The sequence below is a fragment of the Hippoglossus hippoglossus genome, chromosome 15 (genome assembly GCF_009819705.1).
Source record: "Hippoglossus hippoglossus isolate fHipHip1 chromosome 15, fHipHip1.pri, whole genome shotgun sequence".
Taxonomy (NCBI): Eukaryota; Metazoa; Chordata; class Actinopteri; order Pleuronectiformes; family Pleuronectidae; genus Hippoglossus; species Hippoglossus hippoglossus.
Window position 1 is genome coordinate 21,350,407 of NC_047165.1, and position 22,668 is coordinate 21,373,074.

Genomic DNA, 22,668 nt, shown 5'->3' on the forward strand with positions numbered 1-22,668 from the left:
CACTAGTTAAATCTGAGAAAATGAACATAAACATGGAGGAGGCTGTGTATTACAAATACATTTTCATCCAACAATCATTTTTTTAATTTCAACACAACTATAATACAACAGCTGACTGGATCTGTTTCACATGGTATTTCATATCAGATTACAATTTCCTGTTACTGAGATAGGAAACGGGCAGGTTTGGCAGATCAAGGTGAGAGCACCTCAGTCAGAGGCTGATGGAGCACATGAGTGTCAGCATTCATTCCTGCTCCTGTGATCAAGCCTGTGCACGTGTCCTCTTGGTGAGCCACACAACCTTTTTGTGTTTTAATTCGAAATGTGTGAGTGTTGGATAATGCGGGGTATTGGATTTGTGATGTAAATATTGAATGTGTTGGAGTTTTACTATAGTGCTTTTATTACAAAGTGTGGGTCTACCAACAATTTGTTTCTTTTGTAAAGGGTCATAAGGGTCCAGGATTAGTTGCAGTGGCGAGGTATGAAAATGTATTTTACTTTTAAACTGTGTTAGGTGGTTAGATTGAAAATAACATGTGCTGTGTTCATTTTACAGGCAAAGTGCTGGTTGCCGTTTATTTTATATTCATTTTATATTGTTTTATTACCTGTATTTAATATATTAAGCATAGTGTTAATATACTGTTTTAACGTTTTTAGGTGTTGTTGGCCCCCAGTCACAGGAGCGGCTGGTGCAGTGGGACTTCACCTGTTGATTTGTGGTTATTATCATTTGTGGTTTGCTGTGGCACTGGTAGAAGTTTGGTGTTTTCTATTGGGAAAAGGGTTTAACGTGTGTATAGTTTTTGTTACTCACTGATAACATACTTCCAGTGCACAAGCCTGCTAGTTGGTGTGCCACACCACTGTAGCAACTTTTAATTAACCTTTTAATAAACCAGCCAGTTATGGCACTTTGACACCGACTGTTGGCTTTATCATTGAAGTTCACCTGTACTTACATTTAAGTCACATCAGTAATTCACACAATGTATTGTAAACCAATGAGAGTTGGAGGTGACAGCTTCTTGAAAACACATCAGTTCAATAACTTGACAAGATGAATCATTTTACGCAGGGTTAGTGAGACGCTGTTTATACCTTCTCTCCTGCTGTGCGTTCAATGTTCTTTAACTGTTTGTGTAGAAAGATTACACTTTGATTTTAAAAGATATATGAGAGCTGACTGTGTGATTATATCATCACACCCCATGTTTTATAAATGAAGAATTTTGTACCATGGGCCAATCTTTTACAGTATATTCTATATTTTAATATACAATCCCCTACTTTCTCTTAGGCACTAACATCAACTCAGTCTCACATTTCTGTCACAACAGTAAAATCATTATACAAAACTGTGCTGTCAAATCAGCTGCCTTCATCTGGGGTCTCATGTAGAACAGCACTGAGCTTACAGGTGATACAAAGTGCATGTGATGCATCTGGTGCAGTTAGTTGACCTACAATCGACATCATACGGCCAAAGACATTCCTCTTCTTTAAGTGTGTTTTTTGAAAATGCTAAATTTTACAATTTTACTCTTTTCTCTCCTCAGGTGGCTCCGTCTGGCCTTTACCTTGCACTGCTCCTACTTTCACTCCTGGCCGTCTTCCTTTCCCTCATCCTGCTCATTCCACTCGTCCTTTCCCTTTTCCTTTGACTCATGCTCATCATTTCCCTCATGGTGCTCTTCCCTTCCCTCCTGGTCCTCTTCTCCCCCCCGCAGCACCACTTTCCCCTCATCCTGCTGCTCTTCCCTTCCCCCCTGAAGAGGAAATTCCATATTTTATGGACCACATTTCAGACAGCTTACTATTCTGGCCTCCTCCACACAAGAAAAAGGAAAGAGGGCGACAAAGAAGAGGCTCCCTCGAAGAAGTCAAGGCATTTAGAAGCCAGGAACTGATATGGACTCTGTACTATACATTGTAAATTACCATGAAAAAATGTTAATATTGTAAATCTGTTTACAGTAATTTTCTTTAAAAATAACAGTGATACATTATCTTTGATAAAGATAAAGACAAAGATAGTTGATTGTGTTATGATGTGAATCTGTTTATCTTGTCATTTCATGCTTGTATCATATTATGTTAAGGGTTATTGAAAAAGATAAAAGGCAATGATTTGGAGGTGGAACAGTTCAATCTTGTCTCACTTAACTATGATGACATTGACTTTACATGAACACTATGCAAAAACAGATGGGAAAATGTGCATATATAATTTAAATCATATTTCAGGGTTTTTTTTATAGAGCTGAAACATCAACACACTGATTAGTTTACTCATGTCGCAAAGACAATAACAATGTTTTGGAGGACGTGTAGACTGTTGTCATGTATTGTCAATAGAAATTGGCTGAGTTTTTTAATATTCTATTTAATGATGCAAACATCAATCCATATTTAAAACATGCCACGTCCAATGATTGACTTTTTAAACGTGTGTGTTAAGAGCTTGTTGTGTTTCTATATTTAAATATAATTCACATTTCTTACTAAAGGCTGACATTTTATTTAATGTAAGAGTAGGTGGTACTTTCTGATAAGGCACCATTTCTATTGCAATTATCAGCTGCACTTAATGACTTTATTAATAGTAATAAATAATTAACTAATGCCGTTTGGATCAGTTATAAGCTATTGATAAGGACAAACATAACAATTGTCTTTTTAGCACTTTAACTCATTAGTGAGACATTTCCAATGTACTCTTTAGACATTCTGGAATGGTTGCGGCACATCTAATCCAAAATCTTTGTATAAATATATTACTAACACTTAAGAGTATTGTTGAACCATTTATTATTAACAAACTGGTTAATACATTTGCCTTAAAATCTTTGATTTTCACAGTTGAATGAGCATCTGTCAGTTATTAAGTGACCATCAGGCACAACTAATAACTATTACCTGTTATGGTTTGGGGGTCTACAGTCATATATTGGTACATCTGTCATTTATCCATCTAGTTGCTTTTTAGTTTTATACAATTATCTCAAGTTCTCTCTCATCCACTGTGTTTTCCTGGGAAAAGCCCCCCCTGGTGGACACAATAACACACAGCAACAATAAACACGACATAGCAGTTCACTTTAAAGGCTTTATTGTACACAGATAGAAAAGAATGCTCTGTATATCGATGGAAAATAGTTTTACACAGCTATGATAGTCTTAGCATATCATTAACATCTTTACATTCCCAAAGTAACACATGTCACTATGTCACAAATTAAGCTGGTTATTTTATTGCACTGTTTAACAAGAACCACTTTCACATCAACGACTTTCAGTTTGATTCATAAATACACCTGTAGTGATGGCCGCACACTTTACTTGGTTCAAGAGTTTTAAGGAGAGCAGCTGAAGTTCTACAGTTTTAAATGTGCTGTAAACTCTTGTGTCGTCACATGCTAACAACAAATAGCCAATAACAGCTCAGCTAAACTCACCGATCTCTAACAATAAATGTGCCTTAGCTTCCACGCCCCTTCATTTAGAAACTAATGGGTTGATAATGGGTTGATAATGGGTTGATGTGTGTAGTGTTTTCCTGCTTCAGATCCACCGTGTGGGAGCTGTGTCCGCCATGCAGCACCTAGCTGTGTGTGCTAATATAGCTAGCAGCAGCTAATCTCTGCTGCGCTCAGGCAGCGCCAAGGCCTCCTCTCTGGTCACGTGACGTGTGGCCTGTGTGATGAGGCGCCCCCTGTCGGTGGATGCTGGGCGCGCAGCACGCAGACGTTTCCACGACTAGAAAAAAGCGCTGTTACATTTGTAGTTTTGAATAATTAAAAAAGTCTTAACAGCAGTTCAACTTATGTTTAGCTGATAAAAACCCTGTGCGCTCTGCGGCGGAGTTAGAAATGAATATTCTTCCAGGGTTATGTCGCTTTTCTTCTTATAAGAAGTGATTCCGGTTCAGTGGGAAGGTTTGAACGCTCTCTGGAAAGTGACCATTGTTGTAATCAGGTCGAGGCTGTTTTCATTTCCACTTGCTGCCTCTCTAGGTTTTCTACGGGTCCGCAGCTGGAAACGGGGCAGGCTTTGTAGTGTGTCATGAAAGAGGTGTCGAGGTAAGTCCGGCATGTGGCACATTCTCCACTCATCGACAATGTTGTTCGCGTTTTACAGAGTCCTGAAGAATAGGCTAAAAGCTAACGCTAGCCAACTGTCACAACAACCAAACAAGGCCCGCAGCCGCGGTTCGTGGGCTAGCTCGCTCGTTTCCCGCTGGGTAGCTGTTCTATAAATGCGCCCGACAAAACGAACGAATCCACGCGTGGTCTTTGTCTGTGATAAACGTCAACCGCGAAGTCGCTGTGGTCGGAATGCGAGTCACTGGTTTCGCCATTTCTTCCGTAGCGGCCAGCTAACGTGTGCTAACTTGCTAGCCTAGCTAATTTGTTAGCGCTTCCAGCCTGTTTGTAGCATCTCGGCTAGCATGTACTCGCCACCAGCCGAGGTTGAACAGAGGCACATTTCAAACACGTCACTAGATTCCATGTTAAACGTGTGTTTCGGATTTGGTTTTCCACACAACTGTAGAGTCAGTGTTGAGATAGTTGTTTCAGTGATATAACCACGTTGCTGTGATGTCGTGTAGCTTCGTGTTTACACATGGTTACGCGGCAATTGGAATGGGAGGAACATAAACTACCAAACATTGACATCTTCCACATTCGACCTTAGCAACAACTTGGTAAATAATGGCAATTTCACATCTTGTTCACCACTTGTGACCGAATGAAACCGTGAGACGAATCGGTCAACGTAGCGGCGTCAAGTGTCTTTTGTGTAGTAGATGTCATTTCGTGTGTTTCCATGTTCCCTCGCAGCACCATGCCTGGTGGGCAGCAGCAGCAGCCTCAGAAACACTATGGCATCACCTCTGCCATTAGCCTTGCACCTCCACGTGATATAGACCACCAGTACACCAAGAAACTCTGCGATGCTATGAAACCTTTTGGGGTATTTGAAGATGAAGAGGAATTGAACCATAGGTGAGGAAGCGTGTAATGTTTTAAATTGTATATTTGACTTGTCACGTTTAGTGGGGTTCTCCACTATGCAGCTCTTTGCTGCAGGTGCAACTACACATGAAAGGGATGCCCAGTCTCAGCAAAATTATTCACAGCAGCATGTATTGTATTTATTGTCGGCCTGCTGATTTCTGCTGTGTTCTAATATACACATACATGCCATTGTTGTAATTAAATGTATATTCCTTAATGTTTGGACATTTAAGACAGCTGAATTTGTAATTGTGAATTTTTGCAGTGTCACTGTCTGATAAATTAAAGGTGTGGATTATAAAAGAAGCACCTGCTAATCCTTGTATTTCCTTGCAGACTTGCAGTTCTTGGGAAGTTGAATAACTTTGTTAAAGAATGGATCTCAGAGATCAGTGAATTAAAGGTATGTTCTGTTATGTAGGTTTTTTTTACATTTAATTGGTGGTATATGATAAATTGTGGAGTCATCAGTGGCGACTGTCCAATCAGAGACTGTTAAATCAACGCAAACACTGATTTCATTGTATATGCTACTCTCTTCAACAGAATCTTCCACCATCAGCCATTAGCTGTGTTGGAGGCAAGATATTTACATTTGGTTCGTACCGTCTTGGAGTACATACAAAAGGTACGTGTAGTTTTTATTCAAATGTGAAATTCCTTTTTTCAATCAGATCCCTGTTCAATACCTGTAAATTGTTGAAAAACACTAAACTTTGATTACTACAACCTGTACTGTGTGTCTGACTATATTGGCCCTTTAAAAGGAGCTAAGAGAGATGGATGGAACAGGACATTAATGCCACACTGCATTTGACCCTGTCTAAGCAGGCGTGAATCGTTGTTTTTGAACTGCTCAGTTCACTCTGACCACACTAAAGCACGAGGCTGGCATTGTCATATTCATCTGCTATTGAGTGTTTTTGAAAAGAGCATTTTGAGGGTTTGAAAGCAGCGTAAACACTGGCTCACTATAGGCTGAAGGCATTGGTGTGAAAGTGGGCCTGCTTAACACCTTGCTTCAAATAACAAACGCAACACGTGTTAAAAACGTAAATAATTTTAAATATAGATGTGTTTAGCTACCAAGATGATTGATATATATTTACTTCAGCTATATAACCCCTAATCAGTTTCTGATGCTTTGTTTATTGTAACCAGATCAGTTTTTGATAAATCAGGTGTGAAATTACCTGTGTTCCATTAAAATGTTTGAACCTATTTATATCTTAACTGTGAAGGTTGTGAACTGCAGAGTTACAGTAAACAAAAGAAGAGCTGCTGAAGTTTCAATGTATAATATCTGTTGATACAACATGTGTAGGCCAACATAATGAACTGAGGCAATTTCAGTTGTGTTTCACAGATACACCACACCTGAATTTTTTGCTGCTGTTTTAAGTGATGTGCTTATCAGAGATTTTTAATGACAAAAATATGAAATCCCCAAAAATACTGGGTACCTGCTGATCCTGAATTTAATTTGAAACTTTGCCTAAGCTTTTTTCAGACATGAACTCTAGAGAATGTCCGCACAAACTTTCTCTGGGGTTTGCCTTTCACATATAAAAAATTGCTGGAAATTGTCCACTCAACATTACTAAAATCTCCAAAGTGTTCAGGAGGGCCCAGCATGCAGGCAGGGCGAACAAATTAATTCTGCTGTGGAGATCACATGTTTTTGTTTACACTACATCGGAATCGGTCCATATCACCAAAAACTTTTGACATTTTAGTGGGTGTTCTCTACATGTATGGCACAGCTTTTTCATCCTGGGATAATTGAAATCCTTAAAATCTTTGCGTAGCGTTCATAAACGTCATCAAGAATGGATTTCTTGCTTTTTTACTAGGGGCTGGCAGGAGAAACTCCAGGGGCTCTTACTTGGACATTTGCAGTCTCACATAAAGCCCCTCCAGAGAATGTAAAGAGATTATCCGGAATTCAGTGCAGCTTTAATGACATAGTTGCCTACCTAACACAACTCCAACCTGAAAATAAACTTATAGTAGGGTGTGTGAAGTAGTGCTTTGCGAACTTCTCACTGGAGATCAAGAACAGGCGTTTAAACACAATTAAAGAAATCACATTTTCCCATTTATCAATTTTTATTTGATTTTCTTCATGAAGCCCTTAGGCTGGTAAACATGGCATTTCTATAGGATGCAGTAAAATCATTATTTCATATTCATTAAGTTGGCTATCAACAGAAACAGAAAAACAGGTCACTGATGATAATTACGCTGTGATGCAGTTTTTGTATTCTGCCAAAGACAAAGATATTAAGTTGTTTTAATGTTGTTCAGGCATAATAAGGTCTCAACCTTACCATGTAATGCCTTGAGATAATATATGTTGTGATTTGGCACTATACAAATAATTGAATTTTGTTATGGACAGATGTCTCCACTAAACTTTTAACTGCTCTACTTGTTAAATGCCAAAAGTTGTTTACTTACACACTCTTTAACCTTGAATGCCGCCGCCTTTCTTAGTCTACTTATCAGATTGTTATTGAAGTCGTCAACCTACTGAGCAACACAGATTATACTGATAAACGTTACTGTTTATTACAGGAGCTGATATTGATGCCTTGTGTGTGGCTCCACGTCATGTAGAGAGGAGTGACTTTTTCCAGTCTTTTTTTGAGAAATTGAAACAGCATGAAGAAATCAAAGACTTGAGGGTAAGTCTGGTCCATTTCTCAACAATTGTCATTATAGCACAAGGCAACAAACCAATGTATCTGCAGGCTTCAATGTTCCCTTAATTCATTTAGAGAGTAACGGCAATGTTTGGACGTTAACCCAATAAGGAAGCTCTTGTTTTATCTGAACCTTAAAGTCGTGATCATGTAAATTTGAAGGTTTCAGTGTAGAGGATGACATCACTTACATCAATGTTCCCAGAGGAGAAAGCCACTCTCTCTTGTTCACTCTCCTGCGAATGAACAACTATATGTAGCCTTTTTACATTGCTGGATTATGTCTGTATGGTTGAGTCTAACTTTGATTACATATAGAATTTAAGAAAGAACATCACCAGAGTTGTATAGTGACTGTAGTAACTCCCAGGAGATTAGATAACAAGTAGTTGCGACTCTGGAGTTAGAGCGGATCCTCCACTAATCAGAGGGTCGGTGGTTCAATTCCGGCTCGTCGAAGTGTCCTTGGGCAAGACACTGAACCCCAGATGACTCCTGACAGTGTTTGAATGAGATGCTTAATTGGTATTAATATCAAAGCACTAGATGTAGAAATGCCATGGAAATGTGTATGAATGGGTGGATATCAACTGTACTGTAAAGACTAGAAAAGCATTAGTAATACTTAGGAACATTATTTTTTGTTCTGCCGGAAATCTTTATTGTAGATATTGACACTAATACACAAGATGAGGAGCGTGTTTGTGTTTGCTGTGACACTAAATGATCTTAACATAATATTAAAGCTTGGCAGTTCCTCTAGGGGCGTCACTGCTTCACCATCTGTCAGATAAACACTGCCTACATTGGATGTAGTAAGATGCGGGTGATAGTCAGAAAGGCACAAAAAAGCTGGTTGCCAACCACCATACAACAATAAGAAGATGATAATTTGGTTGAATCTTGAAGACACAATCTCCAAAGTCGCCTCCAAAGTCACATCCAACATTATATTGATGTTAAATAAATAATAGTTCCACTGTAAATTGTTTTTATCTCTGAGAAAACAAACCTTGGTTAACAACTCTTTCATGTGATATTCATTATCATTCCATGATTCTATGTCAGTCTGCCATATTACTGTCTTGTCCAAGATTTGTTTTTGATATTGTCTGTCTCTTTTTGTTAAGGCTGTCGAGGATGCTTTTGTACCAGTGATAAAGTTCAAATTTGATGGAATAGAGGTAAGTTACTGAGATATAACTATTCCATTTTGTTAAGCCTCCACGCCAGCAACAGCCAGTGGCCCGGAGGCTTTATGTTTTCAGATTGTCCATCCCATTCCTGTGAACACGATATCTCAGGAGAGTTCAAGGTCACAGTGGCTTCAAAATATATATTTTTGGCCTCCTGATATCTCAAGCCTGCTTGAAGGAATTTCTTCTACTTTTGATCAGTTGTGACCTGGACTCAAAGAAAGTGATTATGTTTCAGTTGTCAAAGGTTACAGGGACCTTTTTATGAATCTGGTTTACATAAGTCTTCAGTTACTGACCTAGTACTGACTTCACCACATGGATATTGCAAAACTAAACACAGGCTACTCATTAATGACATGATTGTCATTTTGATTTTGATTTTATAGGCACTGTTTTCAGTATCTGGTGTAGTGGACTTATTGTCTACTACAGAAGCCTTGTAAAGCCTTGTAAAGAATAATGGTTTAGATCTTTATTTTGGTCAAATTTAAATAAATACAACAGGTTTTTCGGACAAATATAGGACACAGGTTGGTGCCCAGTTTGAATTCCAGGTCTGTGAAAACCTCAAGAGAGAAGAAACAATGATATTTAATGATGTGACGGAGATGAACATCAACATGACTGCTCTTCCAATGTGTCGCTTCCTTGTCTAAAGTAGTTAAACTCTTAACATGATAGACAGAAGTATAAGATTAATATTTTGAACCGTCTCCAATACCTACTTTCTATCTCTGTCTGAGCAGATTGACCTGCTCTTTGCAAGACTGGCCTTGCAGTCCATTCCAGACAACCTGGACCTAAGGGGAGACTCCATCCTGAGAAACTTGGACATTAGGTGTATTCGCAGCCTTAATGGTACGTTTCTTTTCCACAGTGACAGTGTATATAAGTACAAGAATTGTTTGTTATACACCACATTTGGCAGGTATATGACTAAATCGGAAACTTGAACCATATCATATTGTGAATTAACACGCACATTTTAATGTAACGTTTTAATGAAATGAAAATGAAAAAATATTTTATCCATTTGAATTGTTAAAAAATTTAAGTGTGGGTTGCCACAAATAAATGAATGTTTGGGAAACACTGGTGTGATGCGTGTTTGAGATTTATGACGTTTTGTTTTAGGGATGTCACAATACGAAACTTTGGTGTAACGATTATAGTCATAGGAAATATCCAGGTTTCATGGTTTTCACGATTATCGATACTTTAGAAGGAAAAAGACACACAACAAGCAATATATAGCTAATAATATACCTAATGAACTTAAATATTTATTATTATCAACTATTTCCAGTTAGTTTTTATAGTCTAACGTGTGTTTGTGTCAGCTTGTCAGCTGCTCCTTTTGGAGCTGGTCAGAAACCGAAAGGCCAGCGTTGGTGGAAATAAGGCTGTTAAAGCAGTTCCCTCTTCTCAACTAACTTTTCAGTGGCTCACAAACACATAACGTGACCCCGAGAGGCAGGACACCATACTTAGATATCGTAGTTTTTAGATTTCTTACGGTTATGAAACCGTGGTTATGGTAAAATCGGTTAATCCCGACATCCCTATTTTGTTTAATTCCAGGCTGTAGAGTGACAGATGAAATTTTGTACCTGGTGCCAAACAAAGAAAACTTCAGGCTGACATTGAGAGCCATCAAACTGTGGGCGAAACGTAAGTGAATTCAAAACATTTCAGATACTTTCACAACTTCTTTTCTACTTTAACTGCATGTTATTTCATCCAAGAGTCCTTTTCAATGTATCTTTGGCATATGAACACTAGGCCGTCATCAGTATTACCCATCAAAAACAGTTGTTACAACTTAAAATATAAATGCCCTAAAAAAAAAAGACTAACACATTTATCTTCACCTTCTCCAGGTGTTCTGAGTTCAGTGTATTTTTGAAAACATCACTTATTTCATATTTGGGTAACCCCATTATTTCAATTCATGATGGATTCATTATCTTCATTATAGTCTGTATAGATGTTTTCAGACATGACTTGCGGGTAAACTCTGGAGAATTGGGTCCAGAGTTTACCCAGGGTTTTCCTTTTAGACATGCACAACACAGTGGGAGGTTTTCTGCACAGGCGCATTCACATCAGCAACAAATCCGCTGCATTAGTCAGACGAGGGGTGGAGCAGCCGGGTGCAGCAGACAGAGGCAGTGTTGAGGAAGATTTCTGGAAGCTGATGAAAGGAGAACTCGGGCAGCAGCTGATGTCTTATGCAGAATATTTTACTGTAGACTTGATGCATCAAGGAGACCAGAAAGTGAAACAATGTACAAACGTTAACACAGTAACATGAGCAATGGTCACCCCCAAGTCTGAAGATGTCTTCCACAGCATCCCCATATATCTTCTAAAACTTGCATCACCCATTCCAACAGCACATCCATGAATGGCTAGAATTGCTGTCACTCTCTATGTTACATGTAGGTGTTCACATCCTATTGGATAGTTAAGCCTGAAGTATGCATTCCTAAATCACATTGTGTCCTTATGTCTTGCCACTGGGGAAATACACAAAAGAGTTGAAGTTGGTGCGTCTCTGTCTGGAGCATCTGAGTTAGATATCAAAGTCCCTAAGCATAGACTCAATGTGCTGTTGGTTGGTCCTTTATCAATGACCTGACCTTGGTGTACTGCTTGGAGAGAAGGGAGTGTGTGTGGAATTAGACAGGCACTATTCTCCTGTACAGATATAATATTATATACATAATATATAGTGGCATCTACAGTAATGTGTGAGGATGGTCAGAAATTCCTCAACAGGCAGGAAGTGACGTATTAATTCTGCTACAGAGAGCACATGATTTTCTTTACACACAGACACCAGCGTCAGCTCTTATCACAACAAACCCTCTTGAAATCTTCGTCTGTGTCTTCTACTTGTATGACACTGCTTTTTCACTGGGAGATACACTGGGAGAGTTTCCACAGTTGCACTAGTTGTTCCAGCGTGAGCCATTTCTGTCACAAGAGGAAAGGCAGATTTAAAAAATGCACTATCATTTTCCTGTTATGGTTTCTTAATGACAGACTCACTTCCTTTTGTGCTGTAAATCGAGCCTTTACTTTCCCAAGAGATTTCATACCTGGTGTCAGTCAGAATTGTACAGTGAAAATGCTTATAGAGAATCTACATTTACTCCAGCGTGATAGGTTAAAACATAGGCTTGTCGTGATCTGTCATGTGACTGTAGGTCGTGGGATCTACTCCAACATGCTGGGGTTTCTGGGTGGAGTGTCGTGGGCCATGCTGGTGGCCAGGACCTGTCAGCTCTACCCTAACGCTGTAGCCGCCACGCTCGTGCACAAGTTCTTCTTGGTTTTCTCAAAATGGTGAGAATCTGGCTCTTTACAACTCTAACTTTATTTTTGTCCTGTTCCACTTGATGGCAGTATTGCACAACCTTCTGCAGTCACAGGTGTTGATATTCAATATCCACAAATTTATTTACTACATTTGTGATTTCCATTCTGCAGGGAGTGGCCAAATCCTGTCTTACTGAAACAGCCTGAGGACAGTAATCTGAATTTACCCGTGTGGGATCCCAGAGTGAGTATGACATAAGTGATGCATTTCCACATCTTTAAAATGTTGCTATGCCCCTGTTATGTGTATTTCTACAAGACACAGGTAATACAGTAGTATCTGCTAAATTGTTAAAAGTTTGTTTATTCTTTTTCAAAGTTGGCTCAACAGAAATGAGTACAGGTACATGTATTGTCTCTTATTTCATCTCTCCTTATTCCTCTGTCCTCATGTGACCACGACATTAATCGGGTCCCCCCCCCTTCATGAGTTCCAATGCTCTTAAGTCTGCTCGGAGGACGCTTCCCCAGAGCAGCTCGGGGCTAGGAAGACTTCCCACGTGGACGTCTTTTATCAGACAGACACATCCCTTCAGTTAAAAGGCATTAGTCCAATCGTCAAAACAGTCAAATACCTGTGTGGACAGGTTAATAATAGTACTGTGTGCACTGCAGTAAATACTTGTGAAGAGCTTGCTCTTCTTGACTTTTCCCTAAACCCTCTTTATGTCGTTAACTCTTATTTAATGTGCTCCTAGTCAAAGAGCAGGAGAGACTCTCAGTCTGAATGTTTGTTTTCTAGGTCGGACTTCCCTTTATATATGTTTTGACTTTGTTTTTAATATCAAATTTACCCAAACCAATTTGTCTATTGCATAAACTGAAAACAATTCTGGTCATTAAAATTGCTGTGTCATGTTTGTTGTGTCCCTTCAGCAATAAACACATTTTAATTGTCTATTGTTGTCATTTCCGTTGAGTCACAGTAGAGCCAACTATCACTATGCATTGGGCAGAAAATTATAAAGACCTTTTATTTCCCCCCCCCCCCCCATGTTTATACTATGTACTGAGACATTTTCAACATAAAATATACTTAATTCATTTTTTTAAATATGGAAGTACAAACTTACTTGTGATCTGTCTGTATACAGGTTTTTTCATAATTTGTTGAGGCTCAATGTGAACATGTATTATTTATAATTATACTGGACAACATTAAAATACAATGGGTGAATCTAATGGTACTAACACTGCAGACCATTCACGCATAGTACGGCTGGTACGTCATATTATAAGTACTAAGTAGCAGTTCAGCTACATATGGGTGATCAGCTGTGCAGCCTTCATCAGTAAGCCCAGATGATTTAAGAGAGGGAACCTGTCCCATTTTTAAAAAAAATATTGAATTGATTCCTCCTCCTTTGCATTAATTGAGGAGGTCAACTTTAAGACAGTAACGTGAATTGGGATGTACAGTGTATGGGCAGTGCTCATGAAGGCTCATTTCCTGCTGTGAAACCAATTTTGCTCCCCTGTGCCATGTTTGTAGGTGAACCCGTCTGACAGATACCACTTGATGCCCATCATCACGCCTGCCTATCCCCAGCAGAACTCCACGTACAATGTGTCCACGTCAACACGCACCATCATGAGCGAGGAGTTCAAATACGGTAAATCAGCATGCATATGTGAAACAGCACTGAAAAAAAGAGAATTCATACCTAATAACCATGTGTTTGTGTTCTCTTAAAACATGTTTTGGCCAAAGGCAGTGATAATGGTACAGTCGCTAAGTAATGTTGAATTGTCAAGCCTTACATATGTTTGTCCATGTGTTTGTCATGAACAGGCCTAAGCATCACAGATGAGATTCTTCAGGGAAAAGCAGAATGGCCTAAACTCTTTGAGCCACCCAACTTTTTCCAAAAATACAAGTAGGTATTGAATTTGTCAGATGAACGATGTATGGGAGGAACTTTTTACCGACCAAATCATAATAAGTAAAACATGCGGAGCTGTATCAAGTAACACTATGTGGAAAGAAGCTGCCTGTCTCACATTAACAGTTTTGAAGGAAACCGTTTATTTGTGTTGGGCTTTTTTTCCCCAACCAGCTCATTGTTTTCACGTTTTGAAGACTCGGCAGATTTGACTCATCCTGACTGTGGCTGCTAGAGTTGGATCGACTCATTTTGTTTATGAAAGTTCCTCCCACACACACCTCAATTACCACAGCTAAGTTCTAGGACAGGTTCTGTAGGAGCTTATACTCCACAGTGGGAGCTTCGTGAGTCAACTGAGCACTGGTGTGGTCAGGATTTATGTTCCACCATGTAACAACAAACTGCACAATCAAAAGGATGTACATGTGAGCCGAGATTGATGAATCAAGCTGCCCAGTAAAGATGTAAAGGGGTCACAAGATCTTTATGCCAGCACAGCAGTACTGCATCAAATACTGACTGTTATGACAAATGTTTTCACTATACACCTGAGTAGGATACAGCAAATGTTTCTTAAATGTTGATTTTCTGTTTTGTGCTGCAGGCATTATATAGTTCTGACTGCCAGTGCATCCACAGAAGAAAACCACTTAGAATGGTGAGTGTCCATCTACTGGATTTCTAGTAGGTCTACAAATACCTCCATTCCTTATCGTGTTTAATGTGCATTGGTGTGTTTCAACTGAGCCGACTGGAACAGTGGTGCACCTGTCTGTACATTAGTACTGTGAATGTAACTCATTTCCATCTCACCTGTGTGTACATCCTGATGTTTTTCCTCAGGATCGGTCTGGTTGAGTCAAAGATCCGTGTTCTGGTTGGAAACCTGGAGAGGAACGAGTACATCACCCTGGCTCACGTCAACCCACAGTCCTTCCCCGGGTCCAAAGAGAACCGCAACGAGTGAGTGTACTTGTATCCAAGCTTACAAACACACGCTGCCCACACTATACACAGAGAAAGTTCTGGAATAGGAAAGATGTGGGTGCGTGCGCATGCTACTAGTGCAAGTCAGTGAGTCCAGAAGTCCACTGTTGTCAAAGGTCTTGTTAATCAGACAGACACATGATATTCAGTAGCTTTGAAATTAATAGTGTTTGCATTTCTGGACTTGCTGGAGCAAAACGATCATAATTATTACTTTGGTCTGCAATTAGCATGAAATAAACAAAAGTGATTAAAAGTTTTAATTTGAAACCTTTGTGTTTTTCTGCAACAGGAACGACTTTGTATCCATGTGGTTCATCGGGATTATCTTCAAGAAAGTGGAGAATGCAGAGAGTGTGAACATTGACCTGACGTACGACATCCAGTCCTTCACAGACACTGGTACGTCCTCTCATATCACTTAGCTTTGACTGTGTGTATAAGATGGTTAGAAAGGAGGCTTGATTATGATGATAAACTCATAAAATAAATGCTGTTAATGCATGAGTTCATGGACAGTATCTGCATTTTTAGATTATTTACCAAAAAATGAATTGTAATTTCTCAATACTTATTTCTAATCACATACATTATCAATTCTAGTAGCAAACCAGAAAATAACCATATCTAAACCTTTTCCAAATATTAATTTTAAATTAAAATAACAATTTTTCAGCACAACAAACTTTCTGTTCAAGTCAAGATAGAAAAGATGGTGCCGGGTTTCAGAATGGACCGTATTTCTGAAATATTGCCCAACCCTCAGCACTATCCACTAGTTTTTCTCATACAGTTAGACTGAAAGAAATATTTGAGATATTCACCCAGCAAGAGGAAGTGCTCCAGTTCCAAGGTGTCACAGTCGATGAAATGGCCAGCACACACCTGGCCACGGTATCAAGAAAGTGTAACGTGTGAAAATGTTCAGCGAACCTGAACGTGACCTGTGTTGTTCTCTGTAGTGTACAGACAAGCCAACAACATCAACATGCTGAAGGACGGGATGAAGATTGAAGCAACACATGTAAAGAAGAAACAGCTCCATCAGTATCTTCCTCCTGAAGTGGTGCAGAAGAAGAAGAGGGTGAGATATCTTCCTCAGCACGTCGGGACAAATCTAGTATCATTTTTCAATACACCAGGGATTTTGTCTTAATATTTTGCCTCTTGTTAAATTGTCTGTTTATTCCCCCTCTCCCCTTCATGCAGAGCATAGCAGAGTTGAACCGCAGCTCTAACGGTGGGAGCTCGAAGCGGATCTCTCTGGACAGCAGTCATCTGGACAGCTCCAGAGACACAGACTCAGGGACTCCCTTCAGCTCCCCACCCGAAAAACCCTCCAAACCTGCATCAGACACAGATGACAGGTATGTTATATTTCTGTCTTGTGCTTTTCCCTTACTGTTACTCTGCTCATCCTGTGTTGATGCTTACAAATAATCTTCCTTTTTTCAGTGTCAGCCCTCCCAAGCAGCTTTTTGAGGAAGGCTCTCCAGCACCCAGTGCCGCACCAGTTGCTGATGACCAGGGCATGTCTATCCCTGTCATTGGCTCAAGTGAGTTTTCCAGTGACTACTACACAGAAATTATTGTTGCATATGAAAAAGGAAATCATTTTTCTTCCTAGGGTAGGTTGTTTATATTATATTTAGCGATTGTATGGTCATATGGTATTTAGGCTACTTGACAGTACTATTTCCCTGCCAGCATGTGTATACATGATAGGAAATCAGGGTTTCCACGGGGTCTGAAAAACTCTACAGTCTAAAATGTAATGAATTGAATCATTAAGTTAATTTGACCCCCAAAAAAGCTTTAATGTGTTAAAACCGCTCTTAAATTAGCAATTTTACAAATTTCGCATTATGTAAAAGTTCATTTAATGGTACTAATGTAGCGCTTTATAATTACTTTGGTGGCACGCATAGTCTCCATTTGCTCTAGTTTCTTAACAATACAGATACAAGCACGCTGTAATAAAACTACAAACTGGAACTGATAACTGTCCAGAGACACCTCGGTCAGAAAATATCTCAGCACACTTGACTTAGCTGTTGGAATCACCATGGATACCTGTTTTATCTGTAGTCTGTGAGATAACATTTCGTATGTAGGTTTTTTCTTTACGAAGCTACATCACCTTATTTTTATTTTTAAAGAAGTGTAAGTAATTGTAGGACTCCGATATTCCTTCATATCTGTCATACTTTACAGAGATGCTACTTTTCATGCATTATGTTCTTACAAATTCTTAAATGTCACTTATTGACACCTGCAGAAACACAAATACAAATCTCGAGAACTGTATTAATTCATGCTCTTTAAATGGATACCAGAGATTTGAACAATACTCCCTGATCTAATTTCTTCACGTCTGTGTCTTCCTCATTGTGAAGAGCCTCCGGGTAAAGCGAAGCCTGCCTCCCCACCAGCCAGCAGCAGTGTGGAGCCCAACGCTGCCAGCAGCCCCAAAGAGGAGCCCAACGGGCTGGACGACTCCATCAGTGAAGCTCCTGCCAATAGACCACTGTCGCCTACACAAGAGGACCTGGCCAAGAGGCAAAAGGACACAGAGGTAAGGAGGGTGTTCAGAACAGGTGTCAACAGTATGAATGTGTTAGGATTTAAACTAAATGGGATGTACTGCTGTCACTGTTTTTGCTGCAGGTGGTGCCCGTTGATGACTCTATATTTAAGGAGCCATATCCACCATCCTCTGACTCCAGTGTACATGGAGATGGAGCCGATACTGTAGGTGTCATCTACAATCCACCTTGGTTAACTGTTTATGTAAAGACAGAAAGATAATGAATGTATTTAATCACATGTTGTCTCCTCACAATTAGACTCCACTTTCTGGATCTAAGGCTAAGCCCATTCCAACCATTGATACCTCAAGAACACAGGTAGCAACTTCTTTTTTCAACCATCAGCTCTATCTCACACTGACATACAAAGTAGTAACTTGTTGACTAATTAACCTTGTTCTTTGTGAGCGCAGAGACTTCCCAGCATGGAGCTGCCAGACGCCTCCTCGCCCCTCCCAGCCAGCAACAGTTGTCGTGTCGTGAAAAATTCAATTAAATTGGCCCTCAACCGCCACAAGTGAGTATCTGTTTTTATATTCCTGCACCAACAGGCCAGTGAAACAGTTTTTTAATTGTATGTCCATATTAATTATATTTACTTGTACTTTCCAATTTCCTGCAGCATCACACCTCCTAAGCCCCCGATGTTTGAGGGCACCCTCACCCCTGACGCTGCCCCTGCCACGGAAGAGAAGGGCATGTCCATTCCTGTCATTGGCTCGAGTGAGTATCTGTTTTAAACCATCAGTCTTTGTAACTGAAGTCATCTTTCTCTAATATTAGAGAACAAGACTTGGTCTAAACCTAGTTCATGGGGAACCTGCTTATATGTTGCTCACATATGCAGTATATTATTACACCTGATTAGACATTATAGTCTTTATCAACAGAACAAGTATGATTAAAAGTGATTATGAAATAATGACTGAAATATGCCTCATCAAGAAGTAGGTTGAACAGCAGTCCCTTCCAAACCAGTTCCATACTGCTGCTCCGATAAAATCTTTATTTTTATAACCGCAACGTTGCAAACCTATGCTGAGAAGGGCATTATGGGTAACTGTCACTAGGGCTTGCTGAGTTAAGCTTACACCTCCCCAAAGCTCAACTAGGTATCCTGCAGACCTGGTAGAGAGGAAGTTGATTCAACTCCTGTTGGGGAGGTGGCAAAAATGACAAGTGTAATTTCAGTAACTGTGCACAAACTTTAGAACTGTACTTTTTCATTTAAAAAGGATTAGTCATAAATTGAATTAACTGCGATTACAATATGAGTGCGATGAGTGGTTAAAACCAGTTGTCCACATGACCAATGTTTTTGTGCTCTCGGTTTCTTTCTGTAGAAAATGTGACATCCAAACACGTGGTGCCCCCTGTTGGCAGCTCCATCCCTACATTAGTGAGCAGAGGAGCAGACCCATTAAACGGAGCAGCCTCCAAGAGACCCCACTCCCCCTCCCTGGAGGAGCAGGCCAAGAGGCTGAAAGAAACAGAGAAGGCCAGAATCCACATCGCTTGAACTGACAACCAACAGACTGGATTCACACACACACAGGTGGGGCTTTACAGTTCAGGCAAACACCAAGGAGATGACTTCACACGGGGACAGGGAGTGCGTTCCGATTGGTCAGTCTCAAGAGTGAAGCAGCAGGACGGACACCTCACGCCACATCTTCAGAGATTACAGATTTGCTTGTGGATAGGTGATTTGGTCAATGTTGTCTGCGCCCTCTGTCACACTCACCACCAGAGGGCATCTAACACAACTTTATGGAGAAATTTTACATGAGATCTAAAGCAACAGTTTTTTTTTTTACTTGTCTTCTCCCTCAGTGGTTAAAAACGAGCTGCTCTTCTGTTCATTTCCCCTTTTCTCTCAGTTAACATATTTTAAAAACGACCAGAAACAGTTATCAACTCTTGCTACACACATTGGTGTACGCTGATTTTCTTTTTTCTCTCTCTCTTCTCTCCCAAACAGAAACCTGTACAGTAAATGTTGATGTACATAACTTTTTTTGTCTTAAAAAAAAAAAAAAAAGCAAAAGATCACTTAAGTCTTTTGACCATTCTATTGTAGTTTTATCTAAAAAGGAAAAAAAAAGTTAAAAAAATTGTAATTTCTTGTTTTTCTCTACTGCTTGTCCAAAAAAAATGTGTCTCCAGCCCTGGATATTTTTTTGTAAACATTGTATAGGTTTGGATACAGTCGTGGGGGAGGATTAATCGAGTGTTTTACCTAAAACGGAAATCACAACCGTGCCTCTTTGGGCTACCATGACAACCCAGAGAGGGCCTCCGGTTAGTGTTGGACTTGCTGTGTGTAGGTGATCATAGATGCCCAGTGACGTCGATGCTTCTCAGGTGCTAGAGCAAGAAAATCATTCTCACAACAACGGGAAATGTTGTGCATTTTCTGGAGGTGAAGCTTTTCTGTCATTCGAGGGATTAGCACCGAGCATTGGAAGAACCATATCAGAACGCTTCGCTGATCCTTCTGCTCAGTAGCTCCAGTGGCACTGTCACACCTGCTGTTGGTCTCGGGTTAGAAGTAAAGTTTGATGGGTTTTCTTCTTACTTTTCATGGTGTGTTTAAAAACCCGATGTCAGATATGTGCTTCACGCAAAGTGAGTGAAAACGTTAACGAGTGTTAGTTGTGTGTTCGTATCTGTGATTGACATAATGTCGCCCAGAATGATCCTCTGGACCATAAGGAAGGCTAACTAACAAATCTCCCTCCCCCCTCTCACCCCACCATCTTACCCACCGCCACCGCTTCACCATGGTCTGTTTGCTAGCGGCACTTCGTACAGATGCAGCAAAGTCCTGGTCATTTTCCGTGTTCCGCGTCCATGAAAGAGTTGTGTGTTGCTTTGTAGGGGGAAAAATGGTTCAAAGCTTTTTTGATGAATTGTGCCGGTGTGTGCATGCATAGGCGGTTTACGTGTTGGAGAGAGACGGAATTCCCTTCGTTTTTTGGGTGTTAACTCTCTGCGCCTCCTGTGGAGGTTCTTAAAAGGCATCTCCTGGGGCCACGGGTGGGGGTGAGTGGCAGGGGGTCAGGAGACGACGTTTTCCTGCCATTGGCCCCCGACCCTCCATCTTTACGGTCTGAAGCTGGGTTTCTTTGTGTTGGTCCTCAGCACAGAGGTTATATGTATACAACAAAGTGTAAAGTGATGCTAAAGAAGCGCCCTTGTCATCGGAGCAGGTAGAGAGTTGGGACACAGGCTCTTTTTTTCCAGCATCAGTTTCTCGAACTAAATGTACAGAGATCAGATTTTTTTTTCTTTCCGTTTTTTCATTTTTTTTTTCGAAAGACATATTCTTCATTACCGGGGGTTTTCTTATCACTTTATTTATATTTGCATATTTGTACCATGTGATCTTTTTTTTAATAGCATTCATAGCAGGTAGGTCTTTTTCGAATGAAATCTACACCACTCTTTCAGACATGTTTCGCTCTTCAGAAACATTTAACTAAACAGGTCATTTAGATGTTTGTTTCTAAAATGTATTTTTGTATGTGTTTATCACTTCCTTTAAATGAATCCGTACAGCAATTAAACCCCTAAAAAAACTACTCTGGAGTCTGAGTTTTTGTTGCATATATTTTTACACTGCGTGGCCATGTTGGATCACATGACGAAGATGATGTTATAATTGATGTTGCGTTTGATGTGAGGAGATGGTTTTGGGACCCTAATCCTTTACGTCTCTTATGGGTCGCTAAGAAAAATATTTAGAGCTCTGGATACTGATTGAATAGCTGCTACATTTATGTTTACAATATAATAACTGATGGAAAATTGCATATACAATATTTTTATTTTGTGTTTTTTGATTAGGTACAATTGTACTAGATACAATAGATCCGCTCTCAGGAAATGATCTGATCCACATATTTACAAATATATACACCATCTCTTTTTGATGCGTGTGTGGATGGTGTTTTAATGCACTTTAGGTTTTGAAGATAAAGAGAAAAAACTGAAAAATAGGTTATATTTCTATAAAAAATGTCAGTTACGTATGTCTTACATTTTTCAATCTTTAATTTAACAAGAAAAATGAGCCTCTTGAGTTTTAGGCTGATAGATGTTTTCAGTTATTAAAGCACTGATATCTTGTGAAAGAACATGACAGTGTTTATACTATTTAACCACCAGAGGGCCCAAAATACGCAGACTTTCAAATCTACAGGTTTCTTTAACTGGTGGTCATGAGGTCATGATGCTAGGGTCGCAAAATGATTTACATAAATTACAGGCAATTTATAAACCATATAAAATAGCATATTTTAACCTAAATTAAAACAACATATAAAAAAATTCTACTAAAACAAAATTATACCATGCAGATGAAAAATATGTCACCGGCCATCTTCTGTTTTTGTCCCCACATGACCCCTGAGGTGATGTTGACAGATTAGCAACAGCATCAGTTGCAGCAGCTCAGTTTAAAGCAACACAGGAAACATTGCAACATGTGCACGTAGGTGGTGATGATGACTTTTTTATTTTTTTTTTGCAAACTCGCCCAAATTTCTTTACTGGTGGTCTGTGTGTCTGGCAACTTTACTTTGAGGTCAGACGTGGAAAAGTTTGTGAAGCTCCGTTAAGAGAGAGAATAAAGAGAGCAACACAAAGGATGCCTGCTCCTGCTGTTGTGACATTTTTGAATCATATCCATACAGAGAAGCATGTATTCTGTCATTTCTTTATCAATTCATGATTCACATTCACCTTTTAGGTATAGCATACAATATTAATGGATGTTGTACTACAGCGCCAACCCACCAATGAATAAAAGGATTGGGGATCGATGAGGTGAAAGAGAGTTTGATCCGGCAGAATTTAGTTATTAAAGTAAAGTATTTGTCTATGATCTA

The 22,668-nt window shown here is 39.7% G+C and overlaps 1 protein-coding gene across 1 annotated transcript; it reads left to right on the forward strand.

The window, feature by feature from the left end:
- Positions 1-3,702: 3,702 nt before the first annotated feature.
- On the forward strand, positions 3,703-21,360 carry papolg (poly(A) polymerase gamma). Its single transcript, XM_034608204.1, has 24 exons — positions 3,703-4,088; positions 4,851-5,015; positions 5,364-5,430; positions 5,574-5,655; positions 7,605-7,714; positions 8,863-8,916; positions 9,678-9,789; positions 10,513-10,602; positions 12,144-12,282; positions 12,427-12,499; positions 13,808-13,928; positions 14,108-14,192; positions 14,806-14,859; positions 15,045-15,164; positions 15,481-15,590; positions 16,151-16,272; positions 16,398-16,555; positions 16,644-16,744; positions 17,585-17,763; positions 17,856-17,939; positions 18,035-18,094; positions 18,190-18,293; positions 18,399-18,499; positions 19,120-21,360. The coding sequence occupies exons 1-24, from the start codon at positions 4,072-4,074 to the stop codon at positions 19,293-19,295; spliced, it is 2,484 nt and encodes an 827-aa protein (XP_034464095.1). The 5' UTR covers positions 3,703-4,071; the 3' UTR covers positions 19,296-21,360.
- The last annotated feature ends 1,308 nt before the right edge of the window (positions 21,361-22,668 follow it).